The sequence below is a fragment of the Maylandia zebra genome, linkage group LG23 (assembly GCF_041146795.1).
Source record: "Maylandia zebra isolate NMK-2024a linkage group LG23, Mzebra_GT3a, whole genome shotgun sequence".
Classification (NCBI taxonomy): domain Eukaryota; kingdom Metazoa; phylum Chordata; class Actinopteri; order Cichliformes; family Cichlidae; genus Maylandia; species Maylandia zebra.
The window spans coordinates 48,673,818-48,694,883 of record NC_135188.1 but is presented as its reverse complement, the minus strand read 5'-3'; the positions used below and the strand labels follow the sequence as shown (position 1 = coordinate 48,694,883).

At 41.5% G+C, this 21,066-nt stretch overlaps 1 protein-coding gene across 1 annotated transcript in view; it reads right to left on the bottom strand.

The window, feature by feature from the left end:
- nlgn4xa (neuroligin 4 X-linked a) overlaps positions 1-21,066 on the bottom strand; it is a 109,678-nt gene that overhangs the window by 76,605 nt on the left and 12,007 nt on the right. The window contains exon 2 of the mRNA XM_004564116.5: positions 17,071-17,786. Within this exon, the coding sequence (XP_004564173.2) occupies positions 17,071-17,635 (565 nt within the window). The 5' untranslated portion in view covers positions 17,636-17,786. The remainder of the gene's footprint in view (positions 1-17,070; positions 17,787-21,066) is intronic.

The following is a 21,066-nucleotide window of genomic DNA, read 5'->3' as shown; positions in this document are numbered from 1 at the left end:
TTTAGTTTGTTTTTAGTTTTAGCTATTTTAGGGGGATATCTGTGTGTGCAGGTGACTATTACTGTGCATAATTATTAGGCAACTTAACAAAAAACAAATATATACCCATTTCAATTATTTATTTTTACCAGTGACACCAATATAACATCTCCACATTCACAAATATACATTTCTGACATTCAAAAACAAAACAAAAACAAATCAGCGACCAATATAGCCACCTTTCTTTGCAAGGACACTCAAAAGCCTGCCATCCATGGATTCTGTCAGTGTTTTGATCTGTTCACCATCAACATTGCGTGCAGCAGCAACCACAGCCTCCCAGACACTGTTCAGAGAGGTGTACTGTTTTCCCTCCTTGTAAATCTCACATTTGATGATGGACCACAGGTTCTCAATGGGGTTCAGATCAGGTGAACAAGGAGGCCACGTCATTAGTTTTTCTTCTTTTATACCCTTTCTTGCCAGCCACGCTGTGGAGTACTTGGACGCGTGTGATGGAGCATTGTCCTGCATGGAAATCATGTTTTTCTTGAAGGATGCAGACTTCTTCCTGTACCACTGCTTGAAGAAGGTGTCTTCCAGAAACTGGCAGTAGGACTGGGAGTTGAGCTTGACTCCATCCTCAACCCGAAAAGGCCCCACAAGCTCATCTTTGATGATACCAGCCCAAACCAGTACTCCACCTCCACCTTGCTGGCGTCTGAGTCGGACTGGAGCTCTCTGCCCTTTACCAATCCAGCCACGGGCCCATCCATCTGGCCCATCAAGACTCACTCTCATTTCATCAGTCCATAAAACCTTAGAAAAGCCAGTCTTGAGATATTTCTTGGCCCAGTCTTGACGTTTCAGCTTGTGTGTCTTGTTCAGTGGTGGTCGTCTTTCAGCCTTTCTTACCTTGGCCATGTCTCTGAGTATTGCACACCTTGTGCTTTTGGGCACTCCAGTGATGTTGCAGCTCTGAAATATGGCCAAACTGGTGGCAAGTGGCATCTTGGCAGCTGCACGCTTGACTTTTCTCAGTTCATGGGCAGTTATTTTGCGCCTTGGTTTTTCCACACGCTTCTTGCGACCCTGTTGACTATTTTGAATGAAACGCTTGATTGTTCGATGATCATGCTTCAGAAGCTTTGCAATTTTGAGACTGCTGCATCCCTCTGCAAGATATCTCACTATTTTTGACTTTTCTGAGCCTGTCAAGTCCTTCTTTTGACCCATTTTGCCAAAGGAAAGGACGTTGCCTAATAATTATGCACACCTGATATAGGGTGTTGATGTCATTAGACCACACCCCTTCTCATTACAGAGATGCACATCACCTAATATGCTTAATTGGTAGTAGGCTTTCGAGCAAATACAGCTTGGAGTAAGACAACATGCATGTGGAGGATGATGTGGACAAAATACTCATTTGCCTAATAATTCTGCACTCCCTGTAAAAAGAAAGCATGTGTACCATATTAGTTTTGCTGCCAAAATTAATTAATTAATTGTAAAGTGTTTATTTGTGTTAGCTATTATGCAAAACACGTTCCCTGCATTGCAAACTGATCAAGATATGATATGACAATGAAAACATTGTCATATCATAAAAAGGTAAAAAACAATGACTCTGATGATATTATTTCTGCACAATACTTAGGTTAAGACTTTTGATCCATGGCCCAAACAACATTTACAAATGGTGTAACTAAGCCATAAGCATTTAAGAAGCCCAAATTAAGCCCAAGTGTATATCTTTGTTCTTGTTTAAAAAGTCTTAACAACACCAACTTAGTCAAACTAATAGAACAGCCCAATTTTTCAAGTTAGTTATTGCAGTTCAAGTCATTCAAGTCCAATGAACAGCTTAAATGGTACAAAGGTAAGTGCTGAACTGCCAGAGGCTAAAAAAGGTAAGGTTGACCAAAACTGAAGAATAATGTGCATTTCAGAATTATACAAAAAGGCCTTTTTCAGGGACAACATGGGTTAACAGTTTAAAGCTGTTCTGCAGCAATGGAGGTTGATCAAGCCTTGAAAGCTGCTGCTACTAATTCCCACAGCTGTTCCAACCTTTCTGGATTACTTCCCCCTCTGTCTGCATAAAAGCAGTGCTGGGACACACTGATGTACCCTCGTGAGCATCAGCTGAACAATATTGTCCTGCAGAAAGTAATGTGTTGCTACAAACATGGTGAGAAAGAGGCAATTAACAGTGGAAGAGACACAGACCATCATAACACTTATAAATGTCGGTCTGTCCTACAGAGAGACTGCAAGTCAAGGTGTCGGTGAGTCCAGTCAGAAACTGTGACAGCAGGAGGTCTGCAGACCCAAAGACACGACTGACTCAGAGGACGAGTTTCTGAGAGTTAACAGCTGTGTGATCAGCAGCTCACAGGACAGCAGCTTCAAGCAGCTTCATAGTGGTCGTAGTGAGAAAGTCTCAGTTTCAGCTGTGAAGAGAAAACTTCAAGCTGCAGGTTTGACAGGACGAGTTGCAGCAAGAAAGCCCGAATAAGACAAAGAGGCTCGTCTGGGCCATGAAACACCGACACTGGACTACTGAAGACTGCAAGAAGGTTTTATGGGCTGATGGATCAAAATCTGAAACCTACGGTTCATCACGCAGGATCTTTGTACACCGTCAAGTGGGTGAAAGGACAGTTCCACAGTGTGTGGCATCAACTGTCAAACATGGAGGAGGAAGTGTGATGGTCTGGGGCTGTTTGCTGGATCCAGGGTCGGTGACTTGTACAGAGTGAGAGGCTCCCTGAACCAAAACAGCTACCACAGCATTCATGCAGCACTGTGCAGGACCCTCTGGTATGAGGCTAGTTAGTCAGGGGTTCATCCTACATCAGGATAAAGACCCCAAACAGTCCAAGCTGTGCCAGAACTACCTCAGGAAAAAGAACAAGATGGTGAGCTTGAAAACATGGAGTGTCCAGCACAGTCTCCAGACTGAAACCCCATCGAGCTGGTTTGAACTGGACAGAAATGTGAAAGCAAAGCAGCTACAAGGTCCACATTTATGGGAACTTCTGCAACAGATATGGGAGAATATTTGATTTCTATTGTAGAAAGAAGCCACGGCTGTGTTCAGCTGTTATATCTGTCAGAGGTGGCTCCTGATGAGTCAAAGTTTTGGTTCATTTTGGTCCATAAATTGATTCCATGATTTTTTTTAACTCCAATTGCTTTTTTGCACAATGCTTTCATTTCAGAGTGCAGTGAGACATTAAACGGAATAATTTTCAATGAAAAGGGATTAAAAAAAATGTGGTTTTTCTAAAAATTTTGACCATTAGTGTATATTACCATGTAATTTTCCATTTCTAAAAATAAACTCTGTAGATGCTAGAATGTTTATTTGTGTGGATTCTGCATGAACTGCTCTAGTCAAGGTTATAAATATTTTTCTGGCTATTCTGTTTCTATTCACATTATGCATGCGTTCCTTGGGCAGTACTATTGGAAGACATAACATAAATTTCCCCTGCTACACAGATGATGCCCAGCTTTTCTGTTTTGTTTTTATATGGGGTGGCTGTAGCTCAGGTTGCAGAGCAGGTCAGCCACTAATCAGAAGGTCGGTGGTTCGATCCCAGGCTGCATCCTGGCTGCATGCCAAATATCCAAGATACTAACCCCGTGTTTGCCTACTGGTGGTGGTCAGAGGGCCCGGTGGCGCCAGTGTCCGGCAGCCTCGCCTCTGTCAGTGCGCCCCAGGGCAGCTGTGGCTACAATGTAGCTTGCTATCGCCAGTGTGGGAATGTGTGTGTGAATGGGTGGATGACTGAATGTAGTGTGAAGCGCTTTGGGGTCCTATGGACTAGAAAAGCGCTATATAAATGCAGGCCATTTACCATTTACCATATATTTATTTTTTTGCTTTGAGAAATGGATTTGATGCAATTTGATGCCAGAGTGAGGTCACTGAAGCAGTTAAACAACTCCTTGGTGGCAGAGCCCCTGGGTGGAGGAGGTTCGCCCTGAGAATAATACTGTAATCTTGCTTGAGATGCCTCTACGATGTTGCGTGTTGATCAGACCAGGGTGTTAAATCCCATCTTTATGAAGGGAGACCGGAGAGTGTGCTCCAACTATAGGGGGATCATCTCAGCGTCCCTGGAAATGCCTACACCAGGGTGCTGGAAAGGACAGTCCTTTGTCTTTTCATAATTTTTATGGACAGAATTTCAAGACGTAGCGAAGAGCCAGTAGGCTTCTGCTTGGGTGCTCTCAGAATCTCCTCTCCTTCACTGCAGAGTGTGAACCGTCAGGAATGAGAATCAGCATCTCCGAGTCTGAGGCCATGGTCCTCAGCTGGAAAAGAGTGGAGCGCCCACGTCGGATCATGGATGAGTTGCTTCCCCAATTGGAGGAGTTTAAGTATCTCAGACTCTTGTTCATGAGTGAGAGGAGAACGGAGTGGGAGATTGACAGACGGATTGGTGCTGTGGCTTTAATGATGCAGACGTTGCACTGGTCCATCACAGTGAAGAGAGAGCTGAGCGTAAAAGCGATGCCCTTGATTCATCAGTCGATCTGCCCTCATTTTGGTCACAAAGGTAAAAAAGGTAAAAGTGCCGGAAATGAGCTTTCTCCCAAGAGGGGCTTAGAATAGAAGTCCACATGGAAAGGAGGTGGTTCAGGCATTTGACAAGGATGCATCCTGGGCGCCTCCTGGGTGAGGTGTTTAGGGCATGTCCAACCAGGAGGAGGCCCAAAGGCAGCCTCAGGACATGCTGGAGAGATTATATCTCTCTGCAGGCCTGGGAACGCCTCAGTGTTCCCCCGGACAAGCTAGAGGAGCTGGCAGGTGAGAGGGAGGTCTGGCCTTCTGTGCTTAGGCTGCTGCCCCTGCGACCCGGCCCCGGATAAGCAGAAGAACATGACTGGATGGTTGAATGAGTCTTCATATAGTTTCCAAATGCACATTGAGTTTTAATGACTTGCAAGTCATGCATTTTGTTTTTAACATCTCAGTTCTTTTGTAAGCTGTGTTGCATATCTCTGAGATACCAGTAACTTTGGCAAAATGGCAGTAAAGCTAAAAAAAAAGAAAATCAAAACCTGATTTGGGAGTCGACACGAATAGATGGGCTAATTGGGTTGACTAAAAGTTGGAAAACAGCGTGGAAACTGATCTAACTAATCTAAGCTTATGGTATCACTCATATGCCACCATGTACTTTTCAAGGGCTATTTTAAAGATGATGGCAGCCAAGTGCAAGATCACACACTTAACATGTCACATCCTGACTGCTGTTATATCGCTGTCACCTCGAGCGGACTAAGAGGAGTTTGCAAGACAGACACCACTTCTGTCTTTCTGCTACGTCTTGAACAGAGATGGGCAGTAACGCGATACTGTAATCCGATTACTTTTTTTGAGTAACGAGTAAAGTAAGGGATTACTATTGAAAAAAAAGGTAATTAGATTACTGTTACTTTCCTGTAAGCACGCTGCGTTACTGCGTTACTAAAACCATGATTTTTTTTGTGTCTCATGACTGTGACGTAAGCAAGTGCGACATTCGTGGCAACAGCTGTGTGCAGATCAAAAATGGATAATACAACGAGTGCTGCAGAGAGTATGAGCGTGCAGCGTTTAAAGCGTGGAAGTACTGACCTTACTTTGAGTTTGATTCCTTAAAAACATTAGCGTACAGCGAAAAAAACCCTAAACGTCCGAGCAAGCATAGAGATGAATGTGAAATCCACAGAGAAGCTGCCGTATCCTTCCACTGACCGCTGCGCACACCTGCACCAGGGCAAACCTCCGCCTGCCCCACTCCTGCTTTACAGGTGAAAATAGAGCAACAGGACCGCTGAGTGTTTGACTTTGTTTATTTTCTGCTGTGTTTTACTTGCATCTATTGAGTGAGTGTAAACACAAAAAACTATTTTATTTTATGTGCTGGAAATAGGTTTAAATGTTAAACACATTTCTTCCAGTCAGAGAATGTTGCATATAATTAAATGTTTGCTTGATGCGTAAAGTTAAAAGATTAAAACTAATAAAACAAGTTTTAAAAAGAGACTTTTCCATTTGATTACATTTTATATGATGGATTATGCAGAAAAAATAGAATTGGGCTGAAAGGTCTGTTGCAATATTACCTATTTAGGGGATAAATCATGTTTTAAAAAGTAACTAAGTAACTAATTACTTTTGAAAATTAGTAATCAGTAAAGTAACGGGATTACTTTTTTCAGGAAGTAATCAGTAATTAGTTACTGATTACTTTTTTCAAGTAACTTGACCAACACTGGTCATTTCCTTCGTCTTCTTCATGTGAATGAATGTGTGTCCTAACCTTTCCTGCCTTTCATGACACTTTCAACTCTAGAAGGCTTAGTGCTGAAAAGAGAGCCAAAAGATCACAGCTGTGGAATTAGTGAAAATGCAGCCTTGAACAACTGGGATCAGTAAAGCAACAAGAGGGTCCTTTTTTAACAGGTGGGAGCATGAAAGGCCTCACACACGCTGCATATTCATAAATCTTGGATGTGAACACGAGTCACTCAATACTTGAAGGAAATTTGGCCATTTCCCCTTGCTGTTTGGTGGAATATAGAAAGAAAAGTAAATAAAATAATACATTTAAAGATGTATTACTTCCTTTTATACCTCCTCATCATTTTAGATGAGAAGGTATAAAACATAGATTATTGTGATAAGATTATGGTAGATATTCATCAAGCTAAATGGAGCAAGGTGCAGCTGAAAACAGGCAAAAAGGGTAAACAGATTAGCAACATTAATACAGCATTATTAACCCTTCATGGTTCAGACAATTCACTTTGCATTAGCATACTTTTTTCTTGATGCACTTGTTTGACTTGTGGTCACTAATTTTAGAAAAGCTCTATAAAAATATGACATTTTTATTACATACAATGAAAAGACAAGAAACAGTGTGTAGTGTGTTTGAATGTTTGTTGGATTTGGCTGTATGTAGGCACTAGAGTCCATCCCCCTGAGCTTGTAGGGCACTGCAGTTAATTGTAGGTGCTGGATCAGTCCAATCATCTAACTGTGCGAGCACAGAAGAAAGGAGGCTGAATAATACTGTAATTGATTAGGACTTTTATAATGATAAAACATATAAAAATGACTGAAAATATTAATTGATTGATTTTATTTCCCAAAAGGAGACAATTTGATCCTTAGGGAAGTAAAAAGCTGGACTGCACTGGCTTGGAAAAGTCAGTCTTTTTGCCTTTGCTGCAACACTTTCCTCCAGTGCAGCACAAGGACCTGAAAAATGTCTTCTGGTTTTACAGTTTGGAGTAAATCATGACCACTGAAAGATTAATCTGCTGGTAATGCCAATAGAAGGGTATATGAAGGAAATGTTAACACTGTTTTGGGTCTCACAATTGAGCCTAATGTTAAGCAGTAAAACAGAACCAATGTGCGAGATGTTGGAAATGTAAAAACGGGAGTGAGTCAGCCTCAGCATTGTCTTACTCTGTGAGAAAGCCCCATGAGGAAACACCTTCACTCTGATTAATGCACTACAGCTGCATACCACCTCCCCAGTCTACTGCAGAGGCTGATAAAGGAACATACACACTCCAAACTGCCTCCCTTTCTTGTATCCACATCTCCATATCCACATCCTCTCTTTATGCAAACAAATGAAAAGAACGGCTGGGCATTTCTGTTGCAGACAGCCAGTGCCTCGTTTGCTCGCCCAGTGAATTCAGTAAGAAATCTAAAAGGCTATGAAAATACAGTCATCTGAACGTGCTCAGCACCGGCTGTGGTGGATTTGGATGACAAAGAATAGGTGTCTTAATCTCTCAACTCACTTGAGGTGCAGAAAAACTATAAATCCAGTCTGATCCTCAGCTGGCAGGATATTTTGACATTACACTGGATTTCTGAAAAGGCCGACTCAAGGGATATAAATATGATGGACAGTGAAGGGAGCTCTAACTGGGATACACATGTCACTCCCTGCTGAGCTCAGTCTGTAGATGTAATTTATTATAACTCTTTTAGCCACTGTGCCTCACACTTTTGGTTCTATATGTGCAATAATAAGACCTAATGAGATGCTGACATAGGATGCAATGTAATATTTGGCCCATTTATCAAGCCACAGATGTTGCACAAGCTTCACATTTTGTGTAATGTCAAAGTAAAAAGTCCATTGTAGGTGGCCTGCTGTAGTCTAAAGCCTCTATGTTGTGCTTTCCTACAGAGTCACCTCCAAACACAGCGGCTCCCACAGCTTTCAAAATTGCATTAAAATAACTCAGAGACCCCGTTGGATAAATGTCATTGCAGTGTTGAATAGGGCTGAACAGCATCTGTTATGGAGGATTTCAACAAAAACAGTAAAAAATGAGGGTCGGTACGTTTCTTTGCCTGTACCAAGAATTGCATGTGGCTGAATCTTTTATAGGTCAACTCCTACCAAACACAAATCACAATGCACAGTAACTATAACAACACTTGCACAGGTATGGCGATATGGCAGCCTGGCTTCTGTCAGTCTGCCCCAGGGCAGCTGTGGCTACAACTGTAGCTGCCTCCACCAGTGTGTGAATGTGAGAGTGAATGAATAGTGGAGTTATTATTATTATTCCAATTATTATTATTATTACTATTATTACTCTTCTGGCCTGGTTATTGCTTCAAACATGGAAGGAAAGATGAGACATCACCACGGCTTCTATTTGTTGTCTTTGCTGCAGCATTTTTGATTCACCACAAACTGAAAAGACCTCAGAGAGCTTTGGAGAAAAGTCCCAGCAGTCTTCTCATGACACTTTATATTTAGAGGTTTCATTTCATTGTAATAAAAATATAGGTACAATTCTGTCTGTCACCTGCAGGACTGTTATCTGTTTTCAGTAACACTATTCTGAATCACTGAGTCGAGGCCTTTGTCATGTATGTATCCTGATGAAGAGCATTTAAAAAAAGGAAAGTGAAAGAACCAACGTGAACAGAGTGACTCGATTTAGCCCAACTGAACTAAGGCCTTCTGTAACTTTGGAACCCACCTGAGATTCTCCTTATTGGCACCAAATCTAACCTTTTGAAGGCGAACCTTTTCTCACTCACCATCGATAACCCCACAGTTTTCCCTTCTCCTCAGGTTAAGAGCCTTGGTGTCATCCTAGACAGTTCACTTTCCTATAAATCTCACATCAATAATCTCACCCGTTCTGCCTACTTCCATCTATGCAATATTAACAGATTGCTTCCTTCTCTTTCCACCCAGTCTACGTCCATTCTTGTCCACAGTCTTGTTACCTCCCGTATTGACTACTGCAACTCTCTTCTGCATGGTCTCCCCCAAAAATCCCTCCATCAGCTTCAACTGGTTCAGAACTCTGCTGCTCGCATTATCACCAGAACCCCTCCTACCAGCACATCACCTGTTCTTCAGGAACTTCACTGGCTCACAGTGAAAATCCAGATAATATTCAAACTTCTTCTACTCACCTTCCAGGCCCTTCATAACCTCGCTCCTCCTTACCTTTCTGACCTGTTAACCACCACCTGTTCTGCCCGCTCACTTCGTTCTTCTTCTTCTATCCAGCTTGCTGTACCTTCCTTCCGCCTCACCACCGTGGGAAGCAGAGCTTTCAGCTGCTCTGCTCCCAGGCTGTGGAATTCTCTGCCCCCTGAAATAAGAAATATTGGTTCTCTCCCCCAGTTTAAATCCCAACTCAAAACCCATCTGTTCAAATCTGCATATTCACTGTGAATCCACTGTTTGTCAATTTTATCTTGTGCTTTTGTTTTATTGTTCTTATCTTGCCATTGTTTTACTAGGTGTCTTCTTATTGTAAAGTGTCCTTGGGTGACTTGAAAGGCGCTCATAAATAAAATTTATTATTATTATTTAAAGCATTTGTACAGCATATTGAAGAGGAAATCTTCTATTTAAAAAAAAACACTCCCACTGTGGAAGACAAACAAAGCTCTGTTACTGACATTACAGATCTGCACCAAATGTGTCTCTGGGATAAGAGATATCAATAATATTGCTTTATTTGCAAAACACAGTCATCTGCTGGTTTATCTGTAAGGGGAAGGGAAGTGACTAAAAGGAGATGGGACAAAAGAAACACATGGGAGACAGCCAGAGGTTAAAGTGAATTACTAATTATTAAATGTATTGGCCGTGTATAAACACAAAGAGAGTGACAATTTTATAAAAACTAAATATAAACTGGTTCTGAAAAAAGTTTTGATATGTAAAATAAAACAATAATCCTGCAGTTTGAACTTTCATAAACCCATATCCTACTGACAGAAGACAATATGTTTCTTAGTTTAAATATATCAAATGTTTAAAGTCAGAAAACTTTAAGAGAAATAATACATCATTCTGAATCTGATGGCTGGATGCAACAAAATGCTGGGACAGTCAGTCCTACTAAAACAAAACAGCTGGAAACAGTTGTGGGTGTACATGAGTATAAAAAGAGGATCTTAGAGAAGAGCTTCTCAGAAATAAAAATGGGCCGAACTTCACCGGTCATCAAAAATAAATCTACAAATCCAATGATTTAACATAGAATTAGAGTCTCATTTGCATAAATGTAACTCATGTTCTTCAAGTGTCGAAATGCATAGAAATCAATACAAAAGAAATTTTGTTCCTCTAACACAGTTATATAACTATACCTTACATTTATTAAAAAAAAGGTAAATACACAGTTCAAAGTGTGGCAGACGAAGCTTCCATGACAGCCTTCTATCTAAATGATTACTCTCGGTGCACTGTGTACTCTGCAGTCCGTATGCTCTCTAAAAAAATGTCCTCTGGGAAAAGCTTTACTGCCAATGAGGTTTTGGCACAACTCTGACAGTGAAAGAGACCTGGAGGAGACTGTGTCAGAGGATCATGTTGAGGAGGACACTGATTTTGAGGAATTCTCATCTGATGAGAACGAGAGTGTTGACCCTCCTGTTGTCTCTCAGCCACCAGCAGAAACAGTCCCCTCCAATGATGTGGTCCCTTTCCCAACTCCAAAAACAGGATAAACTGAGTGAGGCTAATATTATGAGAATGGTTCCAGACCCCACCAATCAGCCATGTTGAGGACATCAAGTCATCACTTTAGCTCTCCTTGACACCATCGATGTACTTTGAATGACAAACTTAGAGATGCTTTATGGGGACAGCTGGAAATACTTGGATGTAACTGAAGCTTACATTGGCTGGCTCATTTTGGAAGGAGTTTACAAGTCAAAAGGTGAAGCAACATAAGCCTTTGGAGACTAGAAGGGCAATATTTCCAGCCACCATGTCTCTCAAGACCTTCCAAGTTTTGTCCCAGGTTATACGCTTTGATGACGAGGAAACAAGGCAGGTCCGACAAGAACGTGACAAACTTGTGGCACATGTGGCACAAGTGGGTACAGTGTTTACCCCTGCGGTACAATTCAGACCCCCATGACTGTGGACAAATCCTTGGTTTCGTGGCTGCTGTCCATTTCGTATGCCGAGCAAACCTGCCAAATATGGCATCAGAACGTGGGCAGCATGTGATGCACAGTCCAGCTTTGCCTGGAATATGCAATTTACATAGGCAAGTTTGACCTGATGGGGGCGCTAGAGAAAAGGGCATGCCGTCACCAAAAACCAATAGGGTTCATCCACTTGTGGTCATTAATGCTGTCAGTTATTATGAAAAGATTTGAATGCAAACTTTTCAAGATACATTTATTCTAAATTAAACGTTTGGCCTGATGGTGGCGCTAGAGTTTCATTATCAATGGGGCTATTTATGTAGTCCAAAAATAAACAAAGTGCCTGACACAAACACTTGGTCAACAGTTGTATGTTTACCATTGTCTGGAGGCAAATATCCCTCAGGGTGAAATGGGTTGGTAATATTTGAGGAGAATAGGACGGTTAACAACACGTGCAACTCTGCAGCCGTTCATGTAGGTACATTCAAACTCTGTAAGTCTCTGTGGTTTGTGGTTCCTCTTTGGATCCACAATCAGCACACATAGAGCTGAGCTAATTTTTATAGAGTACAAAACCAACGTCTGAGTGAAAACACAAGTCCATCTCACTATAGAAGCACTCTAGAATAAGATCAACCGCACTCTGCAGGAGCTCAAACCACTCCTACCTTCCCCTATTTTTACAGAAGAGCCACCTTGATTGGACAAGACTCAGTTGTAAAGCTGCATCTAAAGCAGGGGTGTCCAACTCTAGGCCGGTGTCCTGCAGGTTTTAGATCTCACCCTGGGTCAACACACCTGAATCACATGATTAGTTCATTACCAGGCCTCTGGAGAACTACAAGACATGTTGAGGAGGTAATTTAGCCATTTAAATCAGCTGTGCTGGATCAAGGACACATCTAAAACCTGCAGGACACCGGCCCTCGAGGCCTGGAGTTGGGCACTAAAGGGTCACTCTGAAAATGTCCACATTTTAAACAGAGAAGACAGATAGTTTGAAAGAGGAGTGAAAAAGGTCATCGATGTCACTCAACACTCAAGTCAGGACACCAATATTCATTCACAACGACAATAAAAAGAATACAGCTAAGAGTTACTGGACAGGTGGGCATCACAGACATACATGTTTATAAGAACACGGAAACTGTCTCAGCTGTCCAAGCTGAGTATAACAGAGGAAAAAGTCTACTTTAGTTTCTACATGAATTTTGCATAATTTCTATGTAAATATTTTAAATCATATGTATGTATAAGTCATTATATAGTCATTATCTACATGGAGTTTACCTGCTGTAAGAAGACTACACTGCATTTAACTTCAACAAAACAGTGGGATTTATGTGACTTATTATAACATTCTTTCCGGCACTCAGGGGACGGTAGCAAGGATAGCGAGTCTTTACTCCAAAAAGTCCAGTACAAATATTTTATCTGCTAACAGTCTGACTATGCAGCAAAAGCCAGTTAGTTATAGTAAGGTAACTTTACCAAACATTAAATGATGCTGCACAGAGAATTCAATTTAAACACAGGCTTATCACGCATTTAAAACTTGCCTTTTTGTCCTTCGGGAGGGAAAATGAGCCTAAAATGGTGACAGTGCAATCGCTGTAATGCTCTGTATCCTACACAGACCATCACCAGTCTGAGAACTGGGAACTCTAAAGTGGACATGAGACACTACACTATGGAGCCCGACTCTTAAAAACTGACATAGACTTGTGAAGGTGGGATTAAGAAATAAGTCCTTAAAGTTATCAGAGCATGTTTAGGGCCATCTTGTGCCAGCACACAACATAACGTCATTGGTTAGTTGGTTGCGGCTAACTGACTTACATTGGTTTAAGTTAGGTAACTGGTGACAGAACTGATAACTCAAATGAAAATAATGAGAACAAAACTAAAAATCAGTCTGTGTGTGTGTGTGTGTGGGGGGGGGGGGTGTCCACTTTTGTAGCGTCTCTGGCTGCAACATTGAGTTTTATGTTAACAAACCAAGGATGTGCTATCCAGCTTCACTCTCTATCTCTCAAGCCATAAGTGGTTTCTCACTGTTTGGCCAGCTGCCCTGAAACAGGTAAATCCACCTGTAAGCTGTAATGTGTTTGTAAATGAGGACTATGTGCAGGAGATCCTGTTTGAATCACCAGACTGACAATCTGGAGTCCGACACTCTGAGTTCCCCTCGTCCGCCCGGCTGTGATGAACTGCACAAACCAGATGTGATCAGGACTATTTTATGCAGTAAAACAGTCTCATTTGCCAAGAACACTCAAACAGTTTATCACATAGTATCAGACTATTATATACATATGGTATGTATATATTAGTCTATACTAATCCATATCTTTATATGTCTGTGTGTCTGTCTGTGTGTGTGTGTGTGTGTGTGTGTGTGTGTGTGTGTGTGTGTGTGTGTGTGTGTGTGTGTGTGTTTTGCATGGAAGTGCTTAATAGTCCTTAATAATTTGAGATTAGCTCCCAACTGTGCACCAAAGTAGGATTGTGAGATTATCCCTCTCTTCAGCACTTTTTAATCTACAGCGTACTCAAGGGCTCAGACTAAATTTAGCATGGAACTGTCAAAGATATGAGCCAGACACACAACTTGATGTGTTTCACTGTCCTTTCAGAGTCTACAACAGATCTACAGCCCCTGATCTTCATTGACTCCGAGTTACACACTGTGCTTTTAGAATCCCGTCCACAGACGATGCTGCAGAGCCTGAATTGTTGAAGTGCTCGGCTGGTACCATTAGCACACCTACTCCAAATCACAAGTACTCCTTCAAACAAGAGCGTGTGGAAAATCAGCTAACGTAGAAGTCTTCCACTCAAACCTCATGCTTTTTAAAAAATATTTAATCAAACAGTGCTCTTGGTTAACACAGCAACGTGGACTCTAAGCCATTTGACAAGAATTTTTGCATTTCCTCTTTCTTTGGAAAAGAAAAAAGAAAGAAGAAAGGAAACGTGTGGTTATTTCAACCACTGTGTGCTGACTGTCAGGAGACCTCACTGGCTGAGCCCTAGAAATCAAATTTGCAAAGAAATCAAGTACCGTAATTGTCGGGCTATAAGCCGCTACTTTTTGCACAAGCTTTGAACCCTGCGGCTTTTAGTCAGGTGCGGCTTTTCTATGGATTGTCCGTGATTTTTGTGATATCGTAAGAGGATTTGTTTTGTTTGTTCCGCTGTTGTACGGCACTACGTTGCCTGGCGGAAGGATCGGGGTTCAAGAGTGGTATGTTGGTCACATGTCCATCCGCCAGGCAACATAGTGCCGTACAAGTAGCGCGAAAAACAAACTTCAAAGTAGCGCTACGCGTTCAGCGGGAGGCGTGGATGATGAGCGGCGATAAACTTGCGAAAAGCAAGTTATGCTCAACTCCACCGGTGGATTCTGACAGTGTGGAAAAGTGTGAAAACATCCACGATCACCAACGGATTTCGAAGGGCTGGACTGCTGCATGATGGAGAGGAGGACACTGCCACGGCCCTTCTGAGGGTGTTCGACTCTGACACTGACAACGAAGATTTCTTTGGTTTTGAAAGTGACAACGAAGGAAAGAAGCGGAGAGTGGATGACGAAGCCATCCTGAGCCTGTTCGTATCCGACACTGGAGGAGAGGACTTTGGTGGTTTTAGTGGCAGGAAGATGGTGAATGACTGACTTTTCTTCTTGTTAAAGCCGTGTCACTGCACCTGAGCATAAAAGGTAGTCCGAATCAATTTTTCTGGTGTGCTGTAGGTTACTGTTATGTACTACATTTGTTACTCATTTATGAAGCACAGCACATGTGCAAATATGTACCCATAACTTGTTTTTCAAAATATTAATAAAAGGGGTGTGTCTCCAAACAGCCATCTCTTTCCTGACAATTCCCTTTCTGCATATTCTCTTACATATGATAAGTCAACATTGAAACACCTGCGGCTTTTGGTCAGGTGCGGCTAATGTATGTACAAAACAGGATTTTCCCCTGATTTTAGCTTGTGCGGCTAATATTCAGGTGCGCTTTGTAGTCCGGGAAATACGGTAAGTAATAAATGAATAGGTAAAAGGTAATCGGCAATTAGAATCTGGAAAAGAAAATCAGACAACCTGACCAGGACCACCAAAAGACAGGTGTTGATTAGCTAATCACAGGCATACAAATGTGCAAGCATCACTTAAAGTATGTAAGCAACAGTCGTGGGTAACTGGTCAGAAGAATCTGTTGACAGCTTGTGCAGGTGATCCTCACCAAGCTGCTGACCACACTGCATATGTTTCACCTCTGTTACAGAGTTCACACATACATGTGGGAGATTCATTATATTTTGGTCATAAACTCAGACAACAACTATCCTCCTCTATCTTTACATGACTTTCACCCAATAATGAAACTGCAGAAGTATCATATCTCAATAAAGACCATTCTAAAGTTTTTATCGACCTTAAGCAAACTGTCAGTGTTTGACAGGTTTGAGGTTTCTACCTGTGCTTTCTCTCTCTGCTCTCTCAGGTGGAGAGGGGGGCTGTGTTCTGCCCACAGGTGGAACTGCCCTTCCCAGGCTCGCACTCTTGCACCTGCAGTGCATCCTCTCATAATGACTGTGCATTTATGAATCCACCATGGTGCTAATTTGGCTCGCTCATTAGTGCTTATTGCTGAGTTATTTGTCCCATAACCTTGTGCTTCTGTTTTTTCTCCCAGTTCTCCATCGGTAGCTCGATTCCTGTTCCATGGGCGGTTTAAGTAAGTTCCAGTAAGGAGTCACCTGAATGTCACACGTGACTCTGTGGATTTATGGATCAGTATAAGGTTGATTCAAAAAAATTGATGCTCTGTAATACTGAACAGGATGTATTTATCATCACATCTTTTCTTGAAATGAAATATGAATGATAACAAATGAAACTGCCAAAAAAGATCAATAAATGGATTCGATGGTTAAAGATCAGTGTTATTAGCTAAAATTAACAGGTAGCGACTTTTTATCTCTCACGTCATTAAATCATGTCATAATCACCATTGTGCTACTCACTCTGCTTTAAAGAGGTTTTAAAATGTGCTTTTATTAGCAACTGACTTGCAGAATTATAATTCCTGTATATACCATGTTTTTGTTATATCAGCACAAAAAACAATTAAATGTTTTGTAGATGTAGTTAACTAGAAAATAACAATTGTGATTCTTTTTAAAAATATTGTTATGTAAATTATTTAACATTACTACCCTGTGGATTCATGGAACTTTGAAGGAAATGTGGCGCTTTAACAATGTATATTTGAAAAGAGGATTGGGTCATTGCCCCGGCGCAGCACCTGTAGGTGATGCAGACCTGTCTACATCTAATCCAAGCTCATGTCTTCTATTAGTGGATGAATAATTCACTTAGTAAATGTCTTTCAGGGAACGGTGAAAGCAGTCTGTCAAGGAAAGAGCTGTGCTTTAGTCATAACACAATACAAAACTGCAGAATCATTACAAAATGGAAGTGGCAGATTGATGTGAGACTGAGCAGGTGTTGGGAGATGAATGTAAGTCTGCCAGAGGAATACTAAAGCTCAAATAAAGTGAAATATAAGCTGTAAAAACACAGACACATGACAACGAGCAGAAAAACGGGGTTTTCCTACCGTCCTCTGTGGGGACATAGATGTTCAGATAAAGGCAGTCCTCGCTCTGCTCCTGCACGTAGGTAACCACTGTATCCAAGTTAGCCGTGAACCACACGGGGAGCATATCATTGAGTAAAAAGCGGTCCTCTAAGAACTGAGGACAAACTGAAGGAAACTGAGTAGCATTCCTGATACCGGGCCACGACATGGGGGGCTCTGGTGGTTGGAACCTCCTCTCCCCCGTTGGGGCCATTGCATATGGAATCCCCAAATACTGCTCCACTGGTCCCAGTATCTCATTGGGCAATGTAAGTTTCACTCCCCGCAACTTCCCATAATTGGTGGTGACTACAGGGTGCTGCTGGGCTTGAACGATAGCTGACGAGATCAACACCAGCCCCATCCACGACAGAATGCTGACCTTAGCCATGCAGTAACACATCCATGAAAGGCCTCCAGATGCTGTCATGCTCCTTTTGTGCTGAGCCCGAGCCTGGCAGGTTGTGGTTTTGGTCCACGCTTGGGTCCTGGGCACCCCACCAAGAAGCTGCCTGCTTCTCCTCAGGATGCAAGTTGAGCACATGAGCCCCGGCCAGTCAAAGCAGCTTTCTCAGAGCTCCCCATCCCAAGACTCTGTGGAGGTTGATGGCTGCTGGGTAACTGTCACTCCCAGAAGAAAGCACTCTGAAGAACACTTTGGTTATCTCAAGTCCAGCTTGACGAGATAGATAGTCCTAAAAGAACAACAAAAAGCATGTTGAGTGTTTCCACTACGACATATTTACAGTGTTATTGCAGTTTACCAGATGAGTCTGAGCAGATTAATCATCTTTAATTCAGCAAATTACTAGGGAAAAATTACTTGGATATATGATGTGTATGCACACGTATGTTCTTGAGAGGGTGAACTTAACCTTGGTTATCTCCTAAATGGTTTTGTTGGTTAGGACGAAGGACAAAATTTTGACTTTAATTTAAAAAGTGTTCAAACTTTTATTTGAAATGATTTTCTGTGCTCTCAGAATATATTGTTTGTTTTAGGTTTTCTTTAAACTTACCTTGACCTCACCCCCAACTGTAATGTTTCTATGTGTCGTTTTGCATCATAGATTGAAACATTAATGGTTTCAAAATGTTTCTTTTTAACAAGCAGAACCACGATTCGTCTTATATTAAACAACCAGTTTGGCTGCATGTACCTAACCACATTTTGAGTGAAAGTAGCAGCAAATAGTGTAAATAAATATACTATAAAGTGTATACGAGTCTAAACAACTCTTCCTGTTTTCCATATTCCATCCTACATCCTGTTTTGCTGTTTTGTGTTGGTGGCCAGGAATGAAGTCAAAGTTTGATCTGACCTCTGCGACACTCGTAACTCTCTGCTGATTGTGTTTACATTAATTTGAATAAAACATGTGTTAACTATACTTTATTATTATTGTTATCATCATCATCATCATCATCACATTGGTTTTTGTTTTGTTAAAGTGACCGAAGGCATTGGTGTCCTGCAGTTATTCTGAAAACGTCTTCATTTTCACTGCTTGCTGCCCAATAGCTAAAAATGAGAATACTTTGTTGGCTCCAGAACAAAAGAAAAGAGCGAGCAGAGGACTGTGGAGGATTGAGACTGGTGGAAATGAGTCAATAACAGCACATTTTCTTTGGTGAGGGAGTTCTGGAAAGTTCCTGGAATTATAAATCTATCCTGTAGGCTCTGAAGCATCTCACTGATATTAATTCAAGGTCCTGTTATAGCACCTTCTTCATTTTAAACTATATAGTTTTCATATTTTATTGGTTAAGGAAAATCAGCTCCAATCCAAATGTGTTGATTAATTATCCTCCCATTAAGTGCCACTGAAAGCAGCCAAATCAGTGATTCAATCTCATGCTGACCAGCACTGAGTCCTTTCTCAAAATGAAAAAAACAAAACTGCATGAATAGATGATCTTAGTAAGAGAGTCAAAGTGCCGATCTGTCCGATTCCAACAGCTTTACAATAATGATTAGTAAAACAGAACAGAGGGGAAGAAAATGTTGACTACATAGTTGAGACAAAGGCAAATGGCTGTACAGGCACCCTAACACTAACTGAGTGAATTTCCGAAACATTAACATCACAAAGTCAATCAGCCCTACAATGAGTGTGGATGTAGTGAAAAGAGAGTATGTCCCTGATCAGCGACACTGCAGTGCAGCAAGTGTAATTAGTTAAAGTCAACACAAAAAATGATAAAGAATTTTATAGTTTTCATGTTTCAGGAACACTGTATATGCCTGTAACACTGTGTAACATGTGACTATAGTTGCCTGCAATGCACTGGGTGTCTGCTGCTGTGCTCCATATGTATCGAGGATCATTAGTTTCCATGATCAGATTCACATTTAGTTTGTGAAAAGAGACACAAGTATACACATTTGTGTTGGCAGCAAGTAGAAATAGTTTCCCTTACAAATAACTTCCATTCACTGAACTAACACAACCAGTGCCTCAACATTTTAATGCTTTGAGCTCATATTTCTTTAATGCTACCTTTTAAATCTTGAAATGGCCTGACTCAGCGGTCCCCAACCTTTTTTGCTCCAGACCGGTTTAATATCAGACAACATTTTCACGGACCGGCCTTTAAGGAGTCGCGGATAAATACAACAAAATAAAAGGATGCAGCCAAGACAAAAACTGCTATTTTGTAAATATAATACTAAACATCAATTCACTGTGTAATTGTGTAACTTGCACCAACAACATCGAAAGTAACATCCTCCTCTCTGCCCCTTAATGCTCTCTATGGTAACGCGTAACTATTTCTTTCAAAATAAGACACACAACCACAACATTTGAAAAAAAAACAAGGGAAACCGAGTTAACGACAAAAACCCTGAAAACCATCAATTTCACACCCGAGCCTCGACTCTCGCGGCCGCTGGCCTAACAAATAAAACACCTGAATACACGTTTACACCAGACACATGATAGCTGTGGAGGACCAGAAGAGCCATGTGCATCAAATTCATTTTTTAATCACTGTATTTATTTAAACATTAATATATTATTTAATCATTTCATTTAAATAAAAATTATATTTATATTTCAAAATGAATTTCATTAATAAATACTACAACTTTAACATCCATTATCTGAGCTGGCTTCCACTCTGGAGGTTCTTCAAAAGGTGAGCAAATATGTCTTTCTTATTTCTCAGACCTGAGAATCTCGCGTTATAACAATTGTAATTGAGACTCTGGAATCCAGGTCTGGCTCTGAGTCTTGGCTGGGTTTGGACCCGGATTCAGACTGTTTTTATAAAATAACAGTCTGAATCTGGGTCCAAGCCTGGCCAAGATTCAGGGCCAGACCAAGACTTGGCTGACATCTGACTACCTATAACCTTTTTTTTAAAAATGCAAAAGTGTGATTTATCACTGCAACAGACACATGTTTTTGACCATGCAGTGTTCACTTCCCAAAGCATTTTGGTTATATTTTAACTTGAATTTGGGGAAAACAATTGTTATGGTAAATGGCCTGTATTTGTATAGTACTTTACTAGTCCCTAAGGACCCCAAAGCGCTTTACACAACCTGTCATCCACCCATTCACACACTGGTGATGGCAGCTACATTGTAGCCACAGCCGCCCTGGGGCGCACTGACAGAGGCGAGGCTGCCGGACACTGGCGCCACCGGGCCCTCTGACCACCACCAGTAGGCAACAGGTGAAGTGTCTTGCCCAAACACACAACGACCGAGACTGTCAGAGCCAGTGCTCGAACCAGCAACCTTCAGATTACAAGGCGAACTCCCAACTCTTGAGCCACGATCGACCAGGGCCACGGTTGTGGTGACAGCAGAGTATGTGTCGTGCGGGATGGTGATTACGGTAATTTTCGCACAATATGTCATTTTTTAGTCTTAACAGGTTACTGTAACTTTTTCTGGTAGAGGGTGTGCCACATGCTTGTTTAATGAAGATGGTTCTTGCTTTGTGGCAATGTTCCACAGTTTTA